Source organism: Vipera ursinii (assembly GCF_947247035.1).
Source record: "Vipera ursinii genome assembly, chromosome: 6".
Taxonomy (NCBI): Eukaryota; Metazoa; Chordata; class Lepidosauria; order Squamata; family Viperidae; genus Vipera; species Vipera ursinii.
This window is the reverse complement of record NC_139515.1, coordinates 88,437,666-88,459,003: the sequence shown is the minus strand read 5'-3', so window position 1 is coordinate 88,459,003 and position 21,338 is coordinate 88,437,666. Positions and strand designations below refer to the sequence as shown.

Here is a 21,338-nt window from a genome sequence, read left to right as displayed (position 1 = left end):
GAGGGCAGCCTGCCGGATTCGTCACGGGGAGTCCCTGACCTACGGCCGTTTCGGTGGATCGACGGAGTTACGACGACATTGGGGTGGGGGGGGGAAAGGACTTCAAACTACATTGACGGGCCCATGGCAAGCGGGATGTATTTTACAACAGTTGCAGCCTCCTTGGAACATGGGAAGGGAGGAAAGAGAAAGAGGAGAGGAGGGGGAGGGAAGGGGAGAGGAGAGGAGGGGGAGGAGAGAGGAGGAGGAAGAGAATAGAAGGAAACAGGAAAAGGGAAGGGAGGGGAAAAAGAAGAGAGGAGGGGAAGGGGAGGGGGAGGGGAGGGGAGAGAGCAAGGAGAAGGGGAGGGGAGAATTTTTTTTAAATTTTTAATTTTAATTCCATTTATATCCCGCCCTTCTCCGAAGACTCAGGGCGGCTTACAAGCTTAGCAGTAGCCTTCATTCTACGTATATGCCTGCTTATTAGGGCTTTCACACACACCCCAAGCGGCATTATTACAAAGTCAGCTTATTGCCCCCAACAATCTGGGTCCTCATTTACCTACCTCGGAAGGATGGAAGGCTGAGTCAACCTTGAGCCTGGTGGGACTCGAACCTGCACTAATTGCAGGCAGCTGGGGTTACTTAAGGAGGCATTAGCCCACTGCTCCACCAAGGCTCTACAAAGGTGGGGTGACATGGGGAATAAATATCCCAGGGGTGGGGTCAGCCCTCTTGAACCCTTGGCTAGGTGACCCACAGGCGACAAAGAAGCCATTCATCCCCCCAACTGCATGTCTAAAAAAGTGGAGATGTGCAACGGGCCGTGCAGGGAAAACGCTCTGCATGTCCTCAGAGGGTACCGTGTACATAAGACCACCAGGAAAAAGGGGGCCTACACGCCGGACTGCCTGGGGAAAACCCCTCTGCCAGACTCCAATCCAAAAGGCTGGGAGAGCCAGGCTGATCATTCAAAAAGTTTAAGTTTAAGTTTATTAAATTTTTATACCGCCCTTCTCCCGAAGGACTCAGGGCGGTGAACAGGGCATATAATAAAAATACAAAAGTACAAAAGTTAAAAAAGAATTAAATTATTGCCCAAAATAAAACAGTAAGAAATATACAAATATTAAAACCCTGAGTTAAGCATTTTCTCTTCGCTGCATGATCCAGAACGTCATTTGACGGATTCCAGGGCTCTGCACAGACACGAAAGCCTGGTTGCGGAGGTGGGGGGGGGGGAGTCTCAAGAGTGGGGAAAAGTGGGTTAGAAGCAAAGCCTCAGTCGCCCCTAATGTTGCCGCTGGACCAACATGACGTCCTCGACTTACAACAGCCCATTTAGCGACCGTTCAGAGTTACGACAGCCCTGAGAAAAGCGACTTGCGACCGTTTTTCACACTTATGAACCCCGGGGGTCACGTGATAAAAATTCAGACACTTGGCAACTGACTCATGTTTATCACGGATGCAGTGTCCGTGTGTGTGTGTGTGTGTGAGTGACGTGATCCCCTTTCGCAACCTCCTGGCCGGCAAAGTCAAGGGGGAAGCCAGATTCGCTTAGCGACCGTGTTCCTCGCTGAAGCACGGCAGTGATTCGCTTAGCAACCGTGGCGAGAAAAGGTCGTAAAGTGAGGCAAAACTCCCTCGGCCCAGGTTTCACCGAGTGACAGAAATCTCGGGCCTGCACGCACCAGGATAGTTGTCGGGGTGGGAGGGAAAGGGGGAAGTTTCTGAACATCTGCCAGGATCGGCTGGAAACTGTCCAGATTGATGCCTGTTCGAGATCCAAGAAGCGGAATTTATCTCTCACAGCAGCCAGGAAAAACCCGGCAATGAGCAATTCACTTATTCTGAGGAGCTCCCCCGCTCCTCCTCCTCTGTATGCACAAACACAGGCGCACGCACGCACACACACACAGACCCGGCACGCACCACCCTTCATAGCTGAGCACTGAGGTCAAGCGGCAGCAAAGGGCCAGTGAAAGTTGAGCCGCCTCTCGGCTCCCCCAGGAGGTCAACTTAGCCGCACCGGCGGGGCTGCCCAGCCAGGCCTCCCTGCACAGACACGGCCTTCCCCAACGTGGTGCCCACCAGATTTGGGGTGGGGGCTACGGCAGCCCCAGAGGCACCCCTGGGCCGACTTTTGGCTGCAGCAGCCGGGATGCTTGACGGGTTCCCACCAATGTCCATTTTGATGGGTGACTCCCGGTCCCCTTCCTCTCGTCTCAGGTGTGTGTGTGAGAGAGAGGAGGGGAGGGAGGGGGGAGAGAGGGAGGGAGAGAGAGGGAGGGAAGGAGGGAAGGGGAAAGAGGGAGAGGGAGGGAGGGAAGTAGAGAGAGAGGGGAGGGAGAGGGAAGGAGGGAAGGGGAAGGAGGGAGAGGGAGGGAGGGAAGTAGAGAGAGGGGAGGGAGGGAGTGAGAGGGAGAGAGGGAAGGAGGGAAGGGGAGGGAGGGAAGGAGAGAGAGAGGGGAGGGAGGGGAGGGAGAGGAAGGGGAGGGAGGGAGAGGGAGGGAGGGAAGGAGGGAAGGGGAGGGAGAGGGAGGGAGAGGGAGGGAAGAGGAGGGAGGGAGGGAGAGGGAGAGGAGGGAAAGGGAGGGAGGGAAGGAGGGAAGGGGAGGGAGGGAAGGAGAGAGAGAGGGGAGGGAGGGAGAGGAGAGGAAGGGAAGGGAGGGGAGGGAGGGAGAGGGAGGAGGGAGAGAGAGAGGGAGGGAAGGAGGGAAGGGGAGGGAGAGGGAGGGAGAGGGAAGGAGAGAGAGGGGGAGGGGGAGGGAGAGGGAAAGGGAGGGAGGGAGAGGGAAGGAGAGAGAGGGGAGGGAGGGAGAGGAAGTGAAGGGGAGGGGAGGGAGGGAGAGGGAAGGAGGAAAGGGGAGGGAGGGAGGGAGAGAGGGGAGGGAGAGAGAGAGGGGAGGGGAGGGAGGGAGGGAGAGGGAGAGGGTGAGAGAGTCTTTCCATTGCCCTGACTATCCGATCAGTGAGGGGTAGTCCTGACGACCAAAACTGAGCTAAGTAGGACAGTTGTTAAGTGAGTTTGGCCCCATTTTACAACTCTTCCTGGCCCCGTTGTTAATGGAATCTCTGCAGCGGTTCAGTTAGCCGATGCGGGTGGTCCACGATTCACAACACTTCATTTAGTGACAGAAATGTTGGACCCAATTGTGAACGTAAGTCAAGGATTAGTGACACAGCTAGAGATGTTGAGGGAAATGAAAAAAAGGGCGGGGAAGATTTTTTTTTCTCTTCTCCCTACACACACACACACACACAAAACCACACACCCCAAACCCTTCTCAGAGGAGCGACATTTCCAAACATTTTCAAATTCAGGGAAAATACCAAAGCAGCCTCACTAACTTGATCCTTTCCAAAGTTTTTCTCCCCCCTATCCGAAAAATAAATCAATAAAAGGAATTAACACACATGAGTAATGTTTGGTTTGGAAGGCGAGCCTTCAAAAGGTAAAGAGCCATCAGGTTTTCCCAAATTACAGAGTAACAGAATAACAACAGAGCTGGAAGGGACCTTGGAGGTCATCTAGTCCAACCCTCTGCTCAAGGCAGGAAGCTCTATGCCATTCCGGACAAAAGGCTGTCCAGTCTCTTCCAGAAAACCTCCAGTCTTGGAGCATTCACAGCTTCTGGAGGCAGGTGGTTCCACTGGTTAATTATTTTCATTCTCAGGAAATTAATCCTTAATTCTCCTAAGTAGAACACAGAATCATAGAAGTGGGAAGGGACTTTGGAGGTCCTCTAGTCCAACCCGCTGCTCAGACAGGACACCCTATTCCATTTCAGACAAATGGCTGTCCAGTCTCTTCTTAAAAAATTTCCAGTGTTGGAGCATCCACAACTTCTGGAGGCAGGTGTTTCCACTGGTTAATTGTTCTCACAGCCAGGAAATTTCTCCTTATTTCCTGGTTGCTTCTTTCCTTGATGAGTTTCCATCCGTTGCTTCTTGTCCTGCCTTCAGGGGCTTTGGAGAACAGCTGGACCCCCCTCTTCATTCTGGCAGCCCCTCAAATACTGGAATGCTGCTATCATGTCCCCCCTCGTCCTTCTTTTCATTAAACTAGACCAGCAGTAGGCAACCCTGGCTCTTTTATGACTCGGAGACTTCTACTCCCAGCCAACTATGCTGGCTCAGGAATTCTGGGAGTTGAAGTCCACGAGTCATAAAAGAGCCAAGATTGCCTACCCCTGAACTAGACCTACCCAATTCCAGCAGCCTTTCCTGATATGTTTTAGCCTCCAGTCCCCCGATCATCTTCGTTGCTCTTCTCTGCACTCTTTCTAGAGCCTCAACATCTTTTTTTATATTGTGGCGACCAAAACTGGATGTAGCCTTCCAAGCGTGGCCTTGCCAAGCAAGGCCTTATAATGTGATAGTACGAAAAAAAAAGTTGGTGTTAGAAAAAAGAAGTTGGGATATTGAAAAAAACAAAACGTTTGTACAAAAATGTATTATAAAATGGACTTTGTCTTAAAAAAAGAAGTTTGTATATATCTATATATCTATCTCTATCTATATCTCTCTCTCTCTCTCTCTATATATATATATATATATATATATATATATATATATATATATATATATATATACAGTATATATATGGATCTTTGGTCATTCGGGTTTTTTCCCACGTAGAATTGAAGGTGTAAGAAAAAACCCGAATGACCAAAGATCCACATACAAACACCCGCGAAAACCTCAGAAAACAAATATATATATATATATATGTTAAGTATTTGTCAAGGCTTTTTTTTATTGAAAAGTTTTATCATACATTTTATCTTTAACAAACCCCCCTACCCCTCCCCTATCCCTCCCTCCTTACCCCTCCCCCTTTGTCAAGGCTTTTTTGAAAGCACCTTGCTACTTAACTCTTTCATTCCTGTTTTGGCCTGTCTCAAGGCTTATCTACAGGATATAGTCAACTTATTACAGCTCATTATTTGTGCAAATTATTCAAATTGCTAATAAAGAATTTGGGAGGCTGAGATGGCCATTTCGAACTCTTTATGTTCTCATCAGTCAGTCATACCCTTTATCTGAGATTCGAACCTGGGCTGATTATATATTAGGCAGTGTTTTAACTTCCTGAGCCACAGGTTCTTTCTCTCTTTTTATTAGCTAGAAGGCAAGGCAAATATATGTTAAGTATTTGTCAAGGCTTTTTTGAAACTGACTTTATATATATAAAGTTTTGGTCAGTTCTGCTCTGTGTTTCTTCCCAAGAGTTTCCTGGAGCAGCGTTGCAGCCGGAGGCAGAATCATCAGCCACCCCCGTAAAAAGTGCAAAAAAATTATCCAGGGACTCACTTTCCATTTTGGTCTCATGAAATGAGGCCGCCACTGATTGTCTCCTAGGATGAGCTGGCAGGACAGTTAATCCCTAACCAGCCCAATATCCCTGCTCTGATTACGGGCTGCAAAGCGTGGCTGGAGCATTTCGGCCCTTCTGGATTGGGCACTGCCCCCGACCTGTTAAAAAAAAAATCTGCTTGGTTCAGGTTTTATATATCCAAATATGTTCTATTCTTTTCTTACCATTTCCATCTTCCCTTGAAATATTGACAGAACCCACTAAGGCCTGAGAACCAGCCTCTCCGCTAGAGAAAGTGACGGGCAAGCCTGAAACTAAATTAACCAACTAAGATTAGGCTCTCTTCCTCAAACCTCCAAACACGTTATCCAGACCCAATCCGCATATGACCCTTGGTGGAGCAGTGGGCTAATGCCTCCTTAAGTAACCCCAGCTGCCTGCAATTAGTGCAGGTTCGAGTCCCACCAGGCTCAAGGTTGACTCAGCCTTCCATCCTTCCCAGGTAGGTGAAATGAGGACCCAGATTGTTGGGGGCAATTAAGCTGACTTTGTAATAATGCCGCTTGGGGTGTGTGTGAAAGCCCTAACAAGCAGGCATATACATAGAATGAAGGCTACTGCTAAGCTTGTAAGCCGCCCTGAGTCTTCGGAGAAGGGCGGGATATAAATGGGATTAAAATAATAATAAAATAAATAAATATCAAAGGATAAGGCCTGCAAACCGCCAGTGGAACCACCTGCCTCCAGAGGTGGTGAATGCTCCAACACTGGAAGTCTTTAAGAAGAGACTGGACAGCCATTGGTCCGAAATGGTCTAGGGTTTCCTGCCTGAGCAGGGGGTTGGACTAGATGACCTCCAAAGTCCCTTCCAACTACATCATCATCATCATCATTACTATTATTATTATTATTATTATTATTATTATTATTATTATTATTCTACACAGAGTTAATTAAATTAGGTCTCTCTCAGAGGAACTGCATGTTCACAAACATAAACATACCTACACACACACACACACACAACTCAAGTGTCACCCCACCATCAGCACATAGCTCCCCTATAAAAGTCTGCTGGTGTATCCTGTTTCTGTGTAGCTGACCCTTAAAGGAAATCTCTTTGCTTCCAGGAATAAAAATTGCTGCTGTTCTCACAGCTGCCTGGAGATGATTAAAGGCCTGGAGACTAAAACATATGAAGGAGGGTTGCAGGATTTCGACTGGGCCAGTCCAGAGAAAGGAAGGAGCAGCGTTCCAGTATTTGAGGGGCTGCCACAAAGAGGATGGGTGGGGGGTGTCAATTTATTTCCCAGAGCACCAGAAGGCAGGACAAGAAGCAATGGATGGAAACTCACCAAGGAGAGAAGCAACCTGGAACTAAGGAGAAATTTCATGGCACTTAGAACAATTAACCAGTGGAACAACCTGCCTCCAGAAGTGGTGAATGCTCCCAACACTGGAGGTTTTTAAGAAGAGACTGGCCAACCATTTGTCTGAAATGGTATAGGGTCTCCTCCTTGAGCAGGGGGCTGGACTAGAAGACCTCCAAGGTCCCTCCCAGCTGTATTCTAATTCTAATTCTAATTATTCTAATAATTCTAATAATTCTAATTATAATTCTACTCCATTCTCCAAAGCATCTGAAGGCAGGACAAGAAACAACGGATGTAAACTCACCGAGGAGAGAAGCAACCTGGAATTAAGGAGAAATTTCATGGCACTTTAGAACAATTAACCAGTGGAACAACCTGCCTCCAGAAGCAGTGAATGCTCCAACACTGGAAGTCTTTAAGAAGAGACTGGACAGCCATTTGTCTGAAATGGTACAGGGTTTCCTGCCTGAGCAGGGGGTTGGACTAGATGACCTCCAAGGTCCCTTCCAGCTCAATTCCGACAGATGGATTAACTTGCGAGAAATGAGAGGGAAGACGAGGGTTATGCTGGGCCTCCCCCAAACGAGAACCAGGCTCACAGCTTCCAAAAGACACAGGTCACCTGAACACTGGTGAAAAAGTGGAAGCTAACACCAGAAGGAGGCCTCCGAGCGATCCACGCATTTATTTTAGTGGGGGGGGGTTGTCAAAAAGAAAAAAGAAAGAAAAAAGCTACAAGTAGGTCCTCAACTTTACAATCCTTCATTTAGTGACTGTTCCGAGTTACAATGGTGCAGAAAAAAAGCGACTCGGGGATATTTCTCACACTTACGACCGTTGCAGCATCCCCAGGGTCGCGTAATCAAAATTTGCAGGCCTGGCAACTGGCATGTACTTAGGACGGTTGGACTATCCCCGGAGTCTCATATGATTCCCCTTTTGTGACCGTTGGACAAGCAAAATCAATGCGGAAGCTAGATTCGCTGAACACTGGCAGTGATTCACTTAACAACGGTGGCAGACGAGGTCGTAAAATGGGGCAAAACTCATTTAACGACTGTCTGACTTAGCAACAGCAATTTAGGGCTCAGTTGTGAACATAAGCCAAGGGCTACCTGTAATTTTTACAGACCCAAATCTCTCCTCCTACTACATATCCCATAAGCACACCACCTGATGAGATGTTGCAAGAAGCACAAAAAACCTCAGGCTTCTCTCCGGTCAATCCCGATTCTTCCGCAAGTCCCACCCAAGTCCTATTTGTCACCCATCGTTCAAAAATGGTGCATGTTCTTCCGTTCTTCCCAAATATATTTTTTTCCCCTCTATCCCAGTTCAGCCTCTGGCATCCCTGAAGCAAAGCGAGTTTGCCCTTAAAAAAAATTTTTTTTTTAAACTTTTGACAAAAACAAAACTTAAAAAAAAGAACGCTTGTTTTAAAAAGTGCATTAAAAAAACCCCAATTTTTGTTTTGCTCTTTTCTTTTTGGAGTCTGCATTTTAATTTTTCCAATCAAAATTAAAGTTTTAAAAAAAAAAAGAAAATACGAAAACTCAAACGCTTCAATATCGCGGTCGATTTACGACTGCAATTCAGCCCCAAATTTATCCGGCAAAGCAAGACCTCGGTTAAGTGAGTTTTGCCCCATTTGACGACCCTTCGTGCCGCCGTTCTTAAGCGAATCACGGCAGCTGATCAATGGCTTCCTCACTGCCTGCTTGTCGGGAGGTCGCCAAAGGGGGTCGCATGAGCCCCCGGGATGCTGAAATGGTTGTAAATATGAGTCAATTTTGATCGCCTATCCCTGGGGATGCTGCAAGGGTCGTTAAGTGTGAAAATCGATCATAAGTCACTTTTTCCAGCGCCGTCGTAACTTCAAGCGGTCACTAAACGAACTTTAGTAAGTTGGGGACCAGCTGTATGAATAGAAAGTGGGGGGGGGGGGAATTAAAAGAAAATTCAAACAGTTAAGAAATTGGCTGGCTGCAAACCCTGATCAAAGCCCGTTCCAAAAGGGGTCAGAGCAGATGCAATTCCAATTCTCTTTCCTCCTCCCCTTCCAAAGATCCCGGGTTAAACCTGGCATGGAGGGGGTGTTGAATCCTTCAGCTGCAGGAATGTGTCCCCCCCCCCCCCGCGAGCTGTCCCACCTGTCCAGACCGTGGTTCCATCAAGACAAGGGTGGGTGGAGCGTCTGAACAGCTGAGGCCAAATTTGAGCTGGAGAGAATTTGTGGCATTCGGGCATTCAAAGCTGGGATCACCGTCTCTCTGCGGAGGATCTGCCCCCATAGAGGTCGGAGGGGGGCTCTTCCCCCCCCCGCACGAGCTGTGTTTGATTAAAGACTCGTTCCGAACCCAGGAGAAAGTGGATTTGAACCCAGAACCAAGGAGACGCTTGCGGACAGTGAGAGCAAGGAATCGGTCGAACGGCCTTGCCTCCAGAAGTTGTGGCTGCTCCATCAGCGGAGGATCTCAAGGAGAGACTGGACAACCGTTTGTCTGAAACGGGGTGTAGGATCTCCTGCTCGATCAGGGGGTTGGACTAGAAGACCTCAAAGTTCCCTTCCAACTCTGGCATTCTGTTAACTAATCGAAAAGAGATTGGACAGCCAAATGCTTTTCTGCCTGAGCAGGGGCTTGAACGCATGACCTCCGAGGTCCCTTCCAACTTTATTATTATTATTCATTAGACGTGAACCTCAGTCAACTGATCGTTCAAATTGACTGGCACTGACGGTTGACACAGGCTGCTGCCAGCATGCTAGGTATCAACCAGGTATCAACCACCATCACTGGTGGTTCTCAAGAAGAGGCTGGACAACCATTTGTCTGAAATGTTATAGGGTCTCCTGTTCGAGCAGGGGGCTGGACTAGAAGACCTCTAAGGTCCCTCCCAACACTGCTATTCTATTATTCTGTTCATGATAGCAGTCCTCCAATATTTGAGGGGCTGCCCCAAAGAAGAGGGGTGTGTGTGTTTGTGTGTGTCCACCTATCCTCCAAAGCGCCCAAAGACAGGACAAGAAGCGACGGATGGAAACTCATCAAGGAGAGAAGAAACGTAGAACTAAGGAGAAACTTCCTGACAGTGAGAACAATTAACCAGTGGAACCACCTGCCTCCAGAAGCGGTGAATGCTCCAACACTGGAAGTTTTCTAAAAGAAATTGGGTAGCCATTTGTCTGAAAGAGGAGAGGGCTTCCTGCCTTGAGCAGGGGGTTGGAGTAGATGACCTCCAAGGTCCCTTCCAACTCTGTTATTCTATTATTCTGCACATGATAACAGTCTCCAAAATTTGAGGGGCTGTCAGAGAGAAGAGGGAGTCAAGTTCAGCTTAGTCTCCAAAGGTCTATGGCAGGAGTAGGCAACCTTGGCTCTTTTATGACTTGTGGACTTCAACTCCCAGAATTCCTGAGCCAGCATGAGGGAACTATGGCCCCTTTATGACTTGTGGACTGCAACTCCCAGAATTCCTCAGCCAGCATGGGGGAACTATGGCCCCCTCATGACTCGTGGACTTCAACTCCCAGAATTCCTCAGCCAGCATGGGGGAAATATGGCCCCTTCATGACTCGTGGACTTCAACTCCCAGAATTCCTCAGCCAGCATGGGGGAACTATGGCCCCTTCATGACTTGTGGACTTCAACTCCCAGAATTCCTCAGCCAGCGTGGGGAAACTATGGCCCCCTCATGACTCGTGGACTTCAACTTCCAGAACTCGTGAGCCAGCGTGGGAAAACTATGGCCCCCTCATGACTCGTGGACTTCAACTCCCAGAATTCCTGAGGCAGCATGGGGGAACTATGGCCCCCTCATGACTCGTGGACTTCAACTCCCAGAATTCTTGAGCCAGCCTGGGGGAACTATGGCTCCCTCATGACTCGTGGACTTCAACTCCCAGAATTCCTGAGCCAGCATGGCTCAGCATGGCTGGCTCAGGAATTCTGGGAGTTGAAGTCCACGAGTCGTAAAAGAGCCAAGGTTGCCTACCCCTGGTCTATGGAGATACTCAATGATCGAGGTCATCCTTAAGAGGCTTTTTGGGTGAGAAGTGAAACTCTTTCAAGGGGGGAAAAAAACTAAGAAATTCCAAATGCCTTTTGAAAAAACACCCTTGGGATTATTCTCCAAAGCACCTGAAGGCAGATCAAGAAGCCAAGGATGGAAACTAATAACTAACTAATCAAGGAGAGAAGCAACCTTGAAGTAAGGAGAAATTTCTGGACACCGAGAAGAATTTCAGATAGTCCTCGACTTACTACACTTTGTTTAGTGATTGTTCGAAGTTACAACAGCACCGGAAAAAGTGACTTACGACCGTTTTTCACACTTTTGCAGCGTCTCCGTGGTCGCGGAATCAAAATTCTGGATGCTTGGCCACCGACTCGTATTTATGACGGTCGCAGCGTTCCCCCCCCCTGAGGGGAGGGGGGAATCACGTGATCCCCTTCCGACACAAGCAAAATGAACGCGGAAGCCGGATTCATTGAGCAACCGTGTTACTAATTTAACACCTGCAGTGATTCGTTTAACAATGGTGGCAAGAAAGGTTGTAAAGCGGGGCAAAATTCACAACAAATGCCTCATTTAGCAACAAACATTTTGGGCTCAATTGTGGTCCTAAGTGAAGGACTACCTGTATGGGGTCTCCTGCTGGACTGCAGGGAAAATAGAAATAGAATAGAAATAATAGAAATAGAAGAAATAGAAATAGAAATAGAAATAGAAATAGAAATAGAAATAGAAATAGAAATAGAAATAGAAATAGAAATAGAAATAATAATAGAATAGAATAGAATAGAATAGAATAGAATAGAATAGAATAGAATAGAATAGAATAGAATAGAATAGAATAGAATAGAATAGAATAGAATAGAATAGAATAGAATAGAATAATGAGAATAATGGAATAGAATAGAATAGAATAGAAAATATGGAATGGATTATGGAATGGAATGGAATGGAATGGAATGGAATGGAATAGAATAGAATAGAATAGAATAGAATAGAATAGAATAGAATAGAATAGAATAGAATAGAATAGAATAGAATAGAATAGAATAGAATAGAATAGAATAGAATAGAATAAGAAATAATAGAAATAGACCAAGGTCCCTTCTCCTAAAACCAGCTTCTCTACCTCCCCTTGAAACGCAGTGCCGGGCCCCGCAAGTTCCGTTTACTCAACGGAGGGACAACGCAACGCCCGCGAGCTGAGTGCGAATGCTCTCTGACCCCAGCTGAAGATCCAGCTGGTCAGCGGCAGCTTCGCCGCGCTTCCCAGCCTAAGAAGACTGGAAGACCCCCAGGGTCCCTTCCGACCCTGTTATCCTGCTGTTTCTTCCTACCAGGACGCGGCTGCTCGTAAGGCCAGCGAGAGATCGCCGCAGAGTCTGCCCTGCAGGAGGCCGGGCCGGGGAGCAGGGCGAGGAATCCATGCCCAAACATAGCCAAGGAGCACGCAGGACCCTTTGATGCAGAGCAGTGGAATCCGAAGCCTCTCCTCTCTCTCTCTTGCAGCCTGGAAGGAGGTCAGTCTTTCCCCCAAAGAGGCAAATATATCTGGGGGGGTTTTGGGGGGGGAGTCAAACCTCAAGGAAACGGGGCACTGGAGCGATGCCCACCTTCTCTTAGATCCTAGAAAAAAATCCAGCTTCGAAACTTGTTAACGCACGGGTGGTCCTTGATTGACAGTTACTTGTTTAGCCGCTGTTCGCGTGGGGGGGGGGAGAAAGTGACTTTGGGCTCCGTTCTTGCACTTACGACCGTGGCCTCGTCCTGGGCTCGTGGGATGACCTTCCCCTCCAATTCCCAAAATCTGGGACACGAAAGCTCCCCATACTGGACACGACTCCCTTACGTGGCTTAGCAATGGGAAATTCTGGTCCCAGAATCGGCGGGGAAAAAAAGAGATATATAAACGTTTGAAACGAATTCGGGCCGTCCTCGACTTTACGACCCACAACGGAGCCCCAACTGTTCCATCGCCCCCGTTCGACGACCTTGAGTTTTGCCACGGCTGTTAAGCGAATCTGGCTTCTCCCTTGTCAGAAGGTCGCAAAAGGGGATCCCACGTCACCCCGGAACCGCTGCGACCGTCGTAAGTGTGAACCCGTTGGCCCAGCGTCCGAATTTTGATCACGGGACCCTGGGGAATGCCGCAAATGTCGTAAGTGCAAAAAACAACAGTGTGGGGGAAAAAGGGACTTTGGGCCGTTTGAATGAATGAACCTTTATTGTCAAAGATGTATACACGGTTGTAGTTTGACAATAAAGGTTCATTCATTCAAACGGCCCGAAGTCCCTTTTTTCCCCACACCGTTGTAACTTCCAACCGTCACTAAATGAAAGGTTATAAGTTGAGGACCACCTGTAAAGAATGATAAACCACAGCAGTGAGGGTCAGCTTAAGCCCAAGCCCCAAATCAGAGAGCCGAGTAAGATGAATACATGTGGAAACACACACACACACACACACAAATGCTGTCCTTGCAACACACGCGTGCAGCGTAGAATACAATGAATATGGGAAGGAGGTGTGTGTGTCAGAGCCCAGGAAATCAGGAGATTCGGGCAGCTCAAATGGGCATCAAGATTTTAAGAGATTTCCAGAGAAAGATTGGCCTTCGTTTGTATAAAAGATTTATGGCTCAGTGGGTTAGGATGCCGAGCTTGTCAATCAGAAGGTCGGCAGCTTGGCGGGTCGAATCCCGAGTACCACGTAGCAAAGTGAGAGCCTGTTACTCATCCCAGCTTCTGCCAACCTAGCAGTTCCAAAGCACATCAAAATGCAAGTAGAAAAATAGGGACCACTCCGGTGGGAAGGGAACAGCGTTCCGTGCGCCTTTGGCGTCTAATCATGCTGGCCACATGACCACGGAGACATCCTCGGACAAGCGCTGGCTCTTCGGCTTTGAAACGGAGATGAGCACCGGCCCCTAGAGTCGGAAACGACGAGCACGCATGTGCGGGGGAAACTTTAAGTTCCTGATGAGAACCTGGCCAACTGACTGTTTGGGGAAATGAGCGGGAGATAAGAAAGGCATTCAAAGCAGGCTGGATTTAGACCTCTTGAGGACGTGCAGGGATTCGTGACTTATGACGCGTTTGACCCCTTCCTCGGGCTCAGCCTCCTACAGCCCGGCTCTTTTTTCCAAAAAAATTGAGCCACACAGACTGACCGGGACAGGACAGGAGGGCGAATGCAGGTATTCCTCTACGTATGGCCACAATGGAGCCCAAAATTCTCGTTGCAAAGCAAGACAACTTGTTAAGTGAGTTTTGCTCCATTTTACCACCTTTCTGGCCACGGTCGTTAAGTGAATCGCTGCAGTTGTTAAGCTGGTAACCCAGTCGTTAAGTGAATCTGGGCTTCCCCATGGATTTTGCTTGTCAGAAAGTCGCCAAACGGGAAATCACGTGACCACCGGGGGACGCTGCAAACCGTCATAAATACGAGTCAGCTGCCAAGCATCTGAATTTTGATCAAGTGACCGTGGGGGATGCTGCAAATGGTTGTCAGTGTGAAAAGCTTTTTTTAGGCTGTTGTAAGTTCGAATGGTCACTAAATGAACTGTTGTAAGTAGAGGACTATCTGCACATCCCTCGAGTTAAGGTGACGCCTCCATCCGAGAAGGCCGTTTGCCCCAAAGAGAAACCGATTCAAGCTTTAAAATTGCAGTTGTGGGTTTTAAAAGCAGGGGAAAAAACAACGAAATTTACAAGGGTGGAATTCAACAGAAGAGAATCGAGGGAGGAAAATTTTGCATCCTGTTCTCTGGATGCCTCCAACTGCTTTTTTTCCCCTTTTTTTTTTAAAAAAAAGCTTCGGATGCTTTCATCCGATCCTCGCTGGAACGTCAGGATTTTAGAAATAACAAAGCAGAAAACAGAGAATTTGGCAAGCGTTTCTCCGGCGTGACTCGACCGGCACTTCCCAAAAAGTAGCCAGCAAAGCTGACACTTCTATGGCAACCTTGGAAAATTCCAAAGGTCTTGGGAAAATATATATATATATATATATTTCTCAAAGGGGTTGCCAGCCCTGAGTTGCATGTAATTTCATTTTTGGTACAATGCAAGGTCATCTGCCCTTGGAGGAAACACGGTGGGCGTGTTGGGGAACATCTCTTTTTGTTACAGACCTACAGCTTGGAAAGGAAATATTAATGCTCCTAGTTTCAACCAGGGCTGAAAAACAGCTTTGCAGCATAGAAAGCACAAATCCCGGTTGTTCTCCCACCAAGCACAGCCACCTAAGCCTCATTCTCATAGCCTGCTTAACCTGTTGAATTAATCTAGGTTCTGAAGGCACCCAGCACTCTTGATTCCAAAACTAACCAGCATCCACTATTGGCTAGTTTGGGATTTGTGTTTTTTTAGAATCTAGTTTAATCCAACAGGTTAAGTAGGCTGTGAGAATGTGGCTTAACCTGTTGAATTAATCTAGGTTCTGAATGCACCCAGGACTCTGAATCCTAAACTAACCAGCATCCATTGTTGGCTAGTTTGGGATTCGTGGTGTTGGGTGCATTTAGAACCTAGGTTAATTCAACTGGTTAAGTAGGCTGTGAGAATGTGGCTTAGGTGGCTCTGCTTAACCTGTTGAATTAATCTAGGTCCTGAATGCAGCCAGCACTCTGATTCCCAAACTAACCAGCATCCATTGTTGGCTAGTTTGGGATTCGTGGTGTTGGGTGCATTTAGAACCTAGGTTAATTCAACTGGTTAAGTAGGCTGTGAGAATGTGGCTTAACCTGTTGAATTAATCTAGGATCTGAATGCACCCAGCACTGATTCCCAAACTAACCAGCATCCATTGTTGGCTAGTTTGAGATTCGTGGTGTTGGGTGCATTTAGAACCTAGGTTAATTGAACACGTTAAGCAGATGGCAAGGTTGCTGTGCAAGTGGTAAAGCTGTTCCGTGGGTTGTGGCAGGAAAAAAACCACATAAAAACAGAACTAAGATTAAAGATTAAAGTCCACCAAGCTTAGCTGTTCACATGTAGCTGCTGGGGCTTTTATGGCTGATCTATCAGTGAGACGGGTGGCGTATAAACTGAATAAGTAAATAAATTAAATTTGCTAAACCAATAATGAATAAATAAACTTGACCAGTCAATCAATGCATTGGATCAACCAATAAATTGGATCAATAAATTTAATATGACCAATAAATAAGATCAACAAATTGAATCAATAAATAATACATTGGATGAATCTATAATGAATAAGGTAAATTTAATAAAGGAATAAATGTGATAATAATTTAATAATTAAATGATTTGATCATTAAAAGGTTGACCAATAAATTCAATAGATAACTTTAATTTAAAAAAAACCCGATCAAAAAATAAATTTAATAAATTTGGTCAGTAAATAAATCAATAAGATCCATAGATGATTTGATCCATCAATAAAAAGTTGACCAATAAATTCAACAGATAACGTTGATTAAAAATACCCTGATCAATAAATAAATTTGGTCAGCAAATCAATAAGATTCATAAACGATTTGGTCGAATAAAAAGTTGATAAATTTAATAAATCCGATCCGCACACTTGAGAAATAAATTTAATAAATAAATGTAATAAATAAATGATAAATTTCAGAAGTAAATAAATAAATGTAATTAATAGTTTCACAGGCAGCAGGTGGCTAAGACGAAGCGTACGCGTCGCCCCGTCTCTGAAAGTCACACTAAAATTCATGCACTCCATCAAGGCATACTTCTATTCCTGTAACAGAATGATCGAGTTGGAAGGGACCTTGGAGGTCATCTAGTCCAACCCCCTGCTTAGGCAGGAAACCCTATACCATTTCAGACAAATGGTGGTCCTGCATTCAGCCCCTCCAAGTTATTGGGGCATGAAAGGGCTTCCTCTATAGATTTCTACAGCTGATTTTAAGGTCTCCTGAATGAGCAAGGGGTTGGACTAGATGACCTCCAAGGTCCCTTACACCTCTGTTCCGACTGAAACTCTGCATCCCAGAGAAGATGGCCAAACAGATGGACCATCCCGTGCAGAGTCTCCTGACTTCCCCCCGAAGAAAAGCACCCTTCATCTCATTCCCCCTGTTGCAAGATAGTTAGGAAACCACCACACTTTTCAGAATTAAGCACAACTGGAAGATACAAATGGGGGGAGGGGGGGAAACGCTCTCCTCTCTTTGCTTAAGATTGGACCCCAAAGGGTCTTTATGCAGGGGTGGGCAACCACGGCGACTTTATGACCTGTGGACTTCAACTCCCAGAATTCCAGAGGCAGCATGGCTGGATGGCCCCCTTTATGGCTGGCTCAGGAACTCTGGGAGTTGAAGTCCCAGAGGACATAAAGTCACCATAGTCGCCCACCCCTGCCTTTAAGACAAAGTGCAAGTTTTGCTCACTTTGGGGTTCGTTTCCACGACGGCGGCTAGTCCTCAACTTGCAGGCGCTCCAGACTACAACAGCGACTGACCACTGTTGCAGCATCCCTCCTCCTTGCAAGCCCCCTCCCTTCTGGCACTGATGCTGTTCTCTAGTTGGGTCATAAAAGGTCTGCAAGAAAAGCACCCAGCTCAGAGAGCACCGAGGACCCCCCCCCCACTCCTCCTCCTCCTCCTCCAGCACTGATGATGTTCCCTAGTTGGGTCATGAAACGTCTGCAAGAAAACAACCAAACTCAGAGAGCACCAAGGACCCCACAGTCCTCCTCTTCCTCCTCCTCCTCCGCAAACATCACTCCCTTCCAGCACTGATGACGTTCCCTAGTTGGGTCATGAAACATCTGCAAGAAAACGACCAAACTCAGAGAGCACCAGGGACCCTCACAGTCCTCCTCCTCCTCCTCCTCATCCCTTCTAGTACTGATGATGTTCCCTACTCGAGCCTTGCAACGTCTGCAAGAAAAAAAAACCCAGCTCAGAGAGACCACCAAGCCCACCCCCCATTTGTCGCTCCTCTATGGGGCAAACCCCGCAGCCACTCTCTGGGTAACGCAGCACGGTTGAGCCCAAGCCGGAGGCATTTCCCACAAACCTCCTTTCAAGCTGGCCCAAGAACACACACACACACACACACACACACACAGAGACCAGGATCTCCAGCTGCCAGCACCCATCAAGGCCCACAGTTGTCTCCAGAGAGGCAACATTTCAGCCATGACTAAGAAGCTTTCGGTGTAACCTGGGAAGCTGGCACCCGGTCAGAGGTTGTCCGAGAACAGCTGCCAGAGATCGAGAGAGCGAGAGACAGCTGGAAACCCGGAGAGAATCCCAGCATCTGATCCAGGGCTCTTTTGGCAAAGGGGGGGGCTCGAGGGGGGGGGCTGCCCATAACGACTCACGCCCACGGCTCATTCGGGTTTTGCGCAGGAACCTTCTCCTTTGTGCAAAAGCAGGGGAGGGGTCTTCAAACCTGGCCCTTTGATGACTTGTGGACTTCCACTCCCAGAATTCCTCAGCCAGGCACGGCGTGCCTGGCTGAGGAATTCTGGGAGTGGAAGTCCACAAGTCATCAAAGGGCCAGGTTTGAAGACCCTTGTAGCTAAAGGCAGCTACGAGCAATCCCCGGCTTACGAGCGCAGCGTAAGACCAAAATGTCCGCTGTTAAGCCAGACAGATGGTTTGGCGAGCGTTTGCCCCATTTTGCAACCTGCCTTGCCGCCGTTAAGTGAATCACCGCACTAGTTAAATTAGCAACAGGGCTGTTCAGAGCGATTCTGGCCTCCCCATGGACTTGCCAGAAGGTTGCAAAAGGGATCACCTGACCCCCTACCCCACCCCCGGACGCTGCGACCGTCATAAATGTGAGTCAGTTGACAAGCGTCCGAATCTGGATCCCGCGAGGATGGGCACGCTACCAGGGTCGTCAGTGTGAACAACGGTCGTAAGTCACTTTTTTCAAGCCTGTTGTAACTTTGAGCGGTCACTAAAGGAAGCGCTGTAAGTCGAGGACCGCCTGTCCAATCACACCACTGATCCTGCCAGAGCTGCTTACCCACCCGCCCGCCCCATCCCTGCGGCAGTCCTCCTTTCGGAGAAGGATGCTTTCACACAACCGGTCGAACTTGGGTTTACAGGAAACGTTCATCCACTTCAAATCAGCCTGGGTGGGCAGTCCAGGTGGGCACCCACAACGGCCACACAATCACATCCACACCTCCTGAGCTGGACCTCTTGCTGACCCTGTTACACAGCCTCATACAAACCCAGCCAAGTGCTCCCCACCCACCCGCCCGCTTTCTGGGCAGGCCACCTTCACACAACCAGATGAACCTGGGTTCACAGGAAACACAGAACCACTTCAAATCAGCAGGGGAAGAGCAGTCCGGGTGGGCGGCCACACAACTCCCCCCCCCATCATATCAAATCCTCCTGAGTCCCCCAACCCACCCCACCCCACCCACATCCACCCCTCCCAAGCTGGCACCACAGTGCCTTTCGCTAGCCTGGCTGTACCCGCCCCCTCCCCACTCCAACCCAGCTGAAGGTCCCGCCTGGGTGAGACTCGGGGTGGGGGGGTCTCCAGGACAAGTGGCGGAAGCCCACTGACCCCACGGCCACCCCAATTCCCCTCTCCAGACCCCTGACTCTGACCGAATCGCCTCGGGGACCATTACGAGCGACCCTCCCCTCCCCTCCCCTCCCCCAATACCCAAGAAAGAGAGGAATAAACGCATTCAAGAGGAGGAATGCCAAAGGAGGGGGGGAGGTGTAGAAGGAAGGAGGGGGGGGAAACGACAAAAGTGAAAAGACTTTTTTTAAAAAAAAAAAAAAAGAAAAATCAGGAAATGGACTTGTGGAATTGCGACCAGCCCACTCCTCTGTCTTGGCACACACACACACACACACACACACACACACACACACACACACACACACTCTTATGCTCCCTCCCTCCCTCCCTCGCTTCTCCTGGCCGGTTCCCCTTCTTCTCCCCACCCCAGCCGGAGAGGAGGAGGAGGAGGAGGGGGGTCCACCCCTCCTCAACCCACCCACCCCTCCACCCGCCGCCCCCGCGGGGACTGACCGATGGAGACCAGCTTGATGTGTTCGCGGTCGAGGAACTCCAGCGCCACCGAGACGTTCTCCAGCTTCATCTGCCTGAAGTTGGGGCGCGCGTGGTACTTGCGGTACATCTTCTTCTGGCTCAGCACCTCCAAGAGGCCGATCAGCTTCAGGCCGTCGCTCAGGTCCTTCTGCAGGTCGCCGATGCGCTTCTGCAGGCACTTCAGGTGCTCGTTGCACCAGCGGGTGAAGGTGTTCTGCTGGATCTTCTTCCAGGGCGCGTCTTCCGCCAGGTCCTTCTCCGTGGCCGGCATCTCCTCCGACGCCGCGTCCTCGGACGGCTGGTAGTAGCAGCCCTGCGCGGGCGGCGGCGGCGGCTGCTGCTGCTCGTAGTAGCTGTTGCTGTTCATGGCGGGCTTTCGGCGGGGCTTGGGGGGGGGGGTTTGCGCGCGATCCCAACTTGCGGTGGGTGGGTGGGTGAAAAAACAACGAAGGAGAAAAAGGCGAGCGGCTTTGGAGACGGGAGCGAAAGTTGGCCGGCTGAAGAGCGAAAGTGGCCGAAAGTGAAAGCGCTCAGCCCCTCGGCCGGCCGGAGGGAGGCGACGGGGGGAGGGCGAGGGGGGGGAAGGAGAAGAAAGGGTCCCGCTCTCCTGCTTCTCTGCCGGCTTCGCGAAACGCCCGCAGCAGCTTTGCGCCCGCAGCGAGCCCCCCTCCCCAAAAAAAAGCGCTGCCGAAAAAGGCGCAAGGAACTTTCACCGGCTGGAGTTGGGCCGGGTCGGGGCTGCCGGCTCTGGGAGGGGGGGGGTGGTGGTGGTGGTGGTCTTCTTTTGTCTGCGGGAGTCTTCAAGAGGAGGGGGGCTTTTCGGGCGACGGGGGGTCCCCCTCCGGTGGCTCGGCTGGGCTTGGGTCGCCTTTGGTTCCCCGGCCGCGACGAAGGCGCAGGCGAAGGCTGGGGAGGGTGTGTCGGGACTCGGCTTGGCTCATTCAAAAGTGGAAGGTCCGGGGGGGAAGGAGGGGCTTTTTAAAAGGCTCCGCCACCCCCTCGGCCCCCACCCCACCCCCCCCGCCCGCCCCACGTCAGGAGGAAGGACCGCGAGGAATGCCTTGCGCGCCCCGGGACCCATCGACAAGTAAGGGATGGGGCGAAGTTCCTTGGCCACGCGCCCCCCTCCCGGCCAGATAATCCCAGCGCTCCGGATTGGCCGCTATGGATAGCAAGCGGCGGGGATTGGCTCCACCCGAAGCGAATCCCCCCCTCCCCTCCCGCACAAGCACCCCCCCCTCTCGGCTGCCCACCCGCCCCCTCCCCTTCCGCAGGCCGGAACGCCAAGGGGTATCTCAGCTGCTATTTTTAATTTCCACCCTCCGCGAAAGGAAGGTTGGTGACTGGGCGGCTCTTTACTCAGGGTGTAAAGACGGGGAAACGTGCCGGGCCTTTGCTGGGGGAGAGAAAAGGGTTGCGGGGGGGGGGGGCACCCTCTATATGGCTTTCCAAACGGGGGTGGGGGTGGAGTGGGGTGGGAGTTCCTGCCAAGGGAGTTCTCCACCCACCCACCCCCAAAGTAGCCCTGGAAAAACCAGGTGGAAGGGGCCCTGGCCGGATTGTTGATTGACGCGTCATTTCTGAATTTTCAGACTTGACCTGGCTGGATGAAGGATGATTGA

The 21,338-nt window shown here is 49.5% G+C and overlaps 1 protein-coding gene and 1 long non-coding RNA gene across 2 annotated transcripts in view; both read right to left on the bottom strand.

Moving 5' to 3' along the window:
* The window catches only part of FLNC (filamin C), a gene marked incomplete at its 5' end in the record, with an annotated part of 23,811 nt that extends 3,728 nt beyond the window's left edge, over nucleotides 1-20,083 (bottom strand). The window contains one exon of the mRNA XM_083366580.1: nucleotides 19,696-20,083. Within this exon, the coding sequence (XP_083222706.1) occupies nucleotides 19,696-20,083 (388 nt within the window). The remainder of the gene's footprint in view (nucleotides 1-19,695) is intronic.
* LOC310642465 overlaps nucleotides 1-21,338 on the bottom strand; it is a 477,812-nt gene that overhangs the window by 268,989 nt on the left and 187,485 nt on the right. The window lies entirely within an intron of this gene.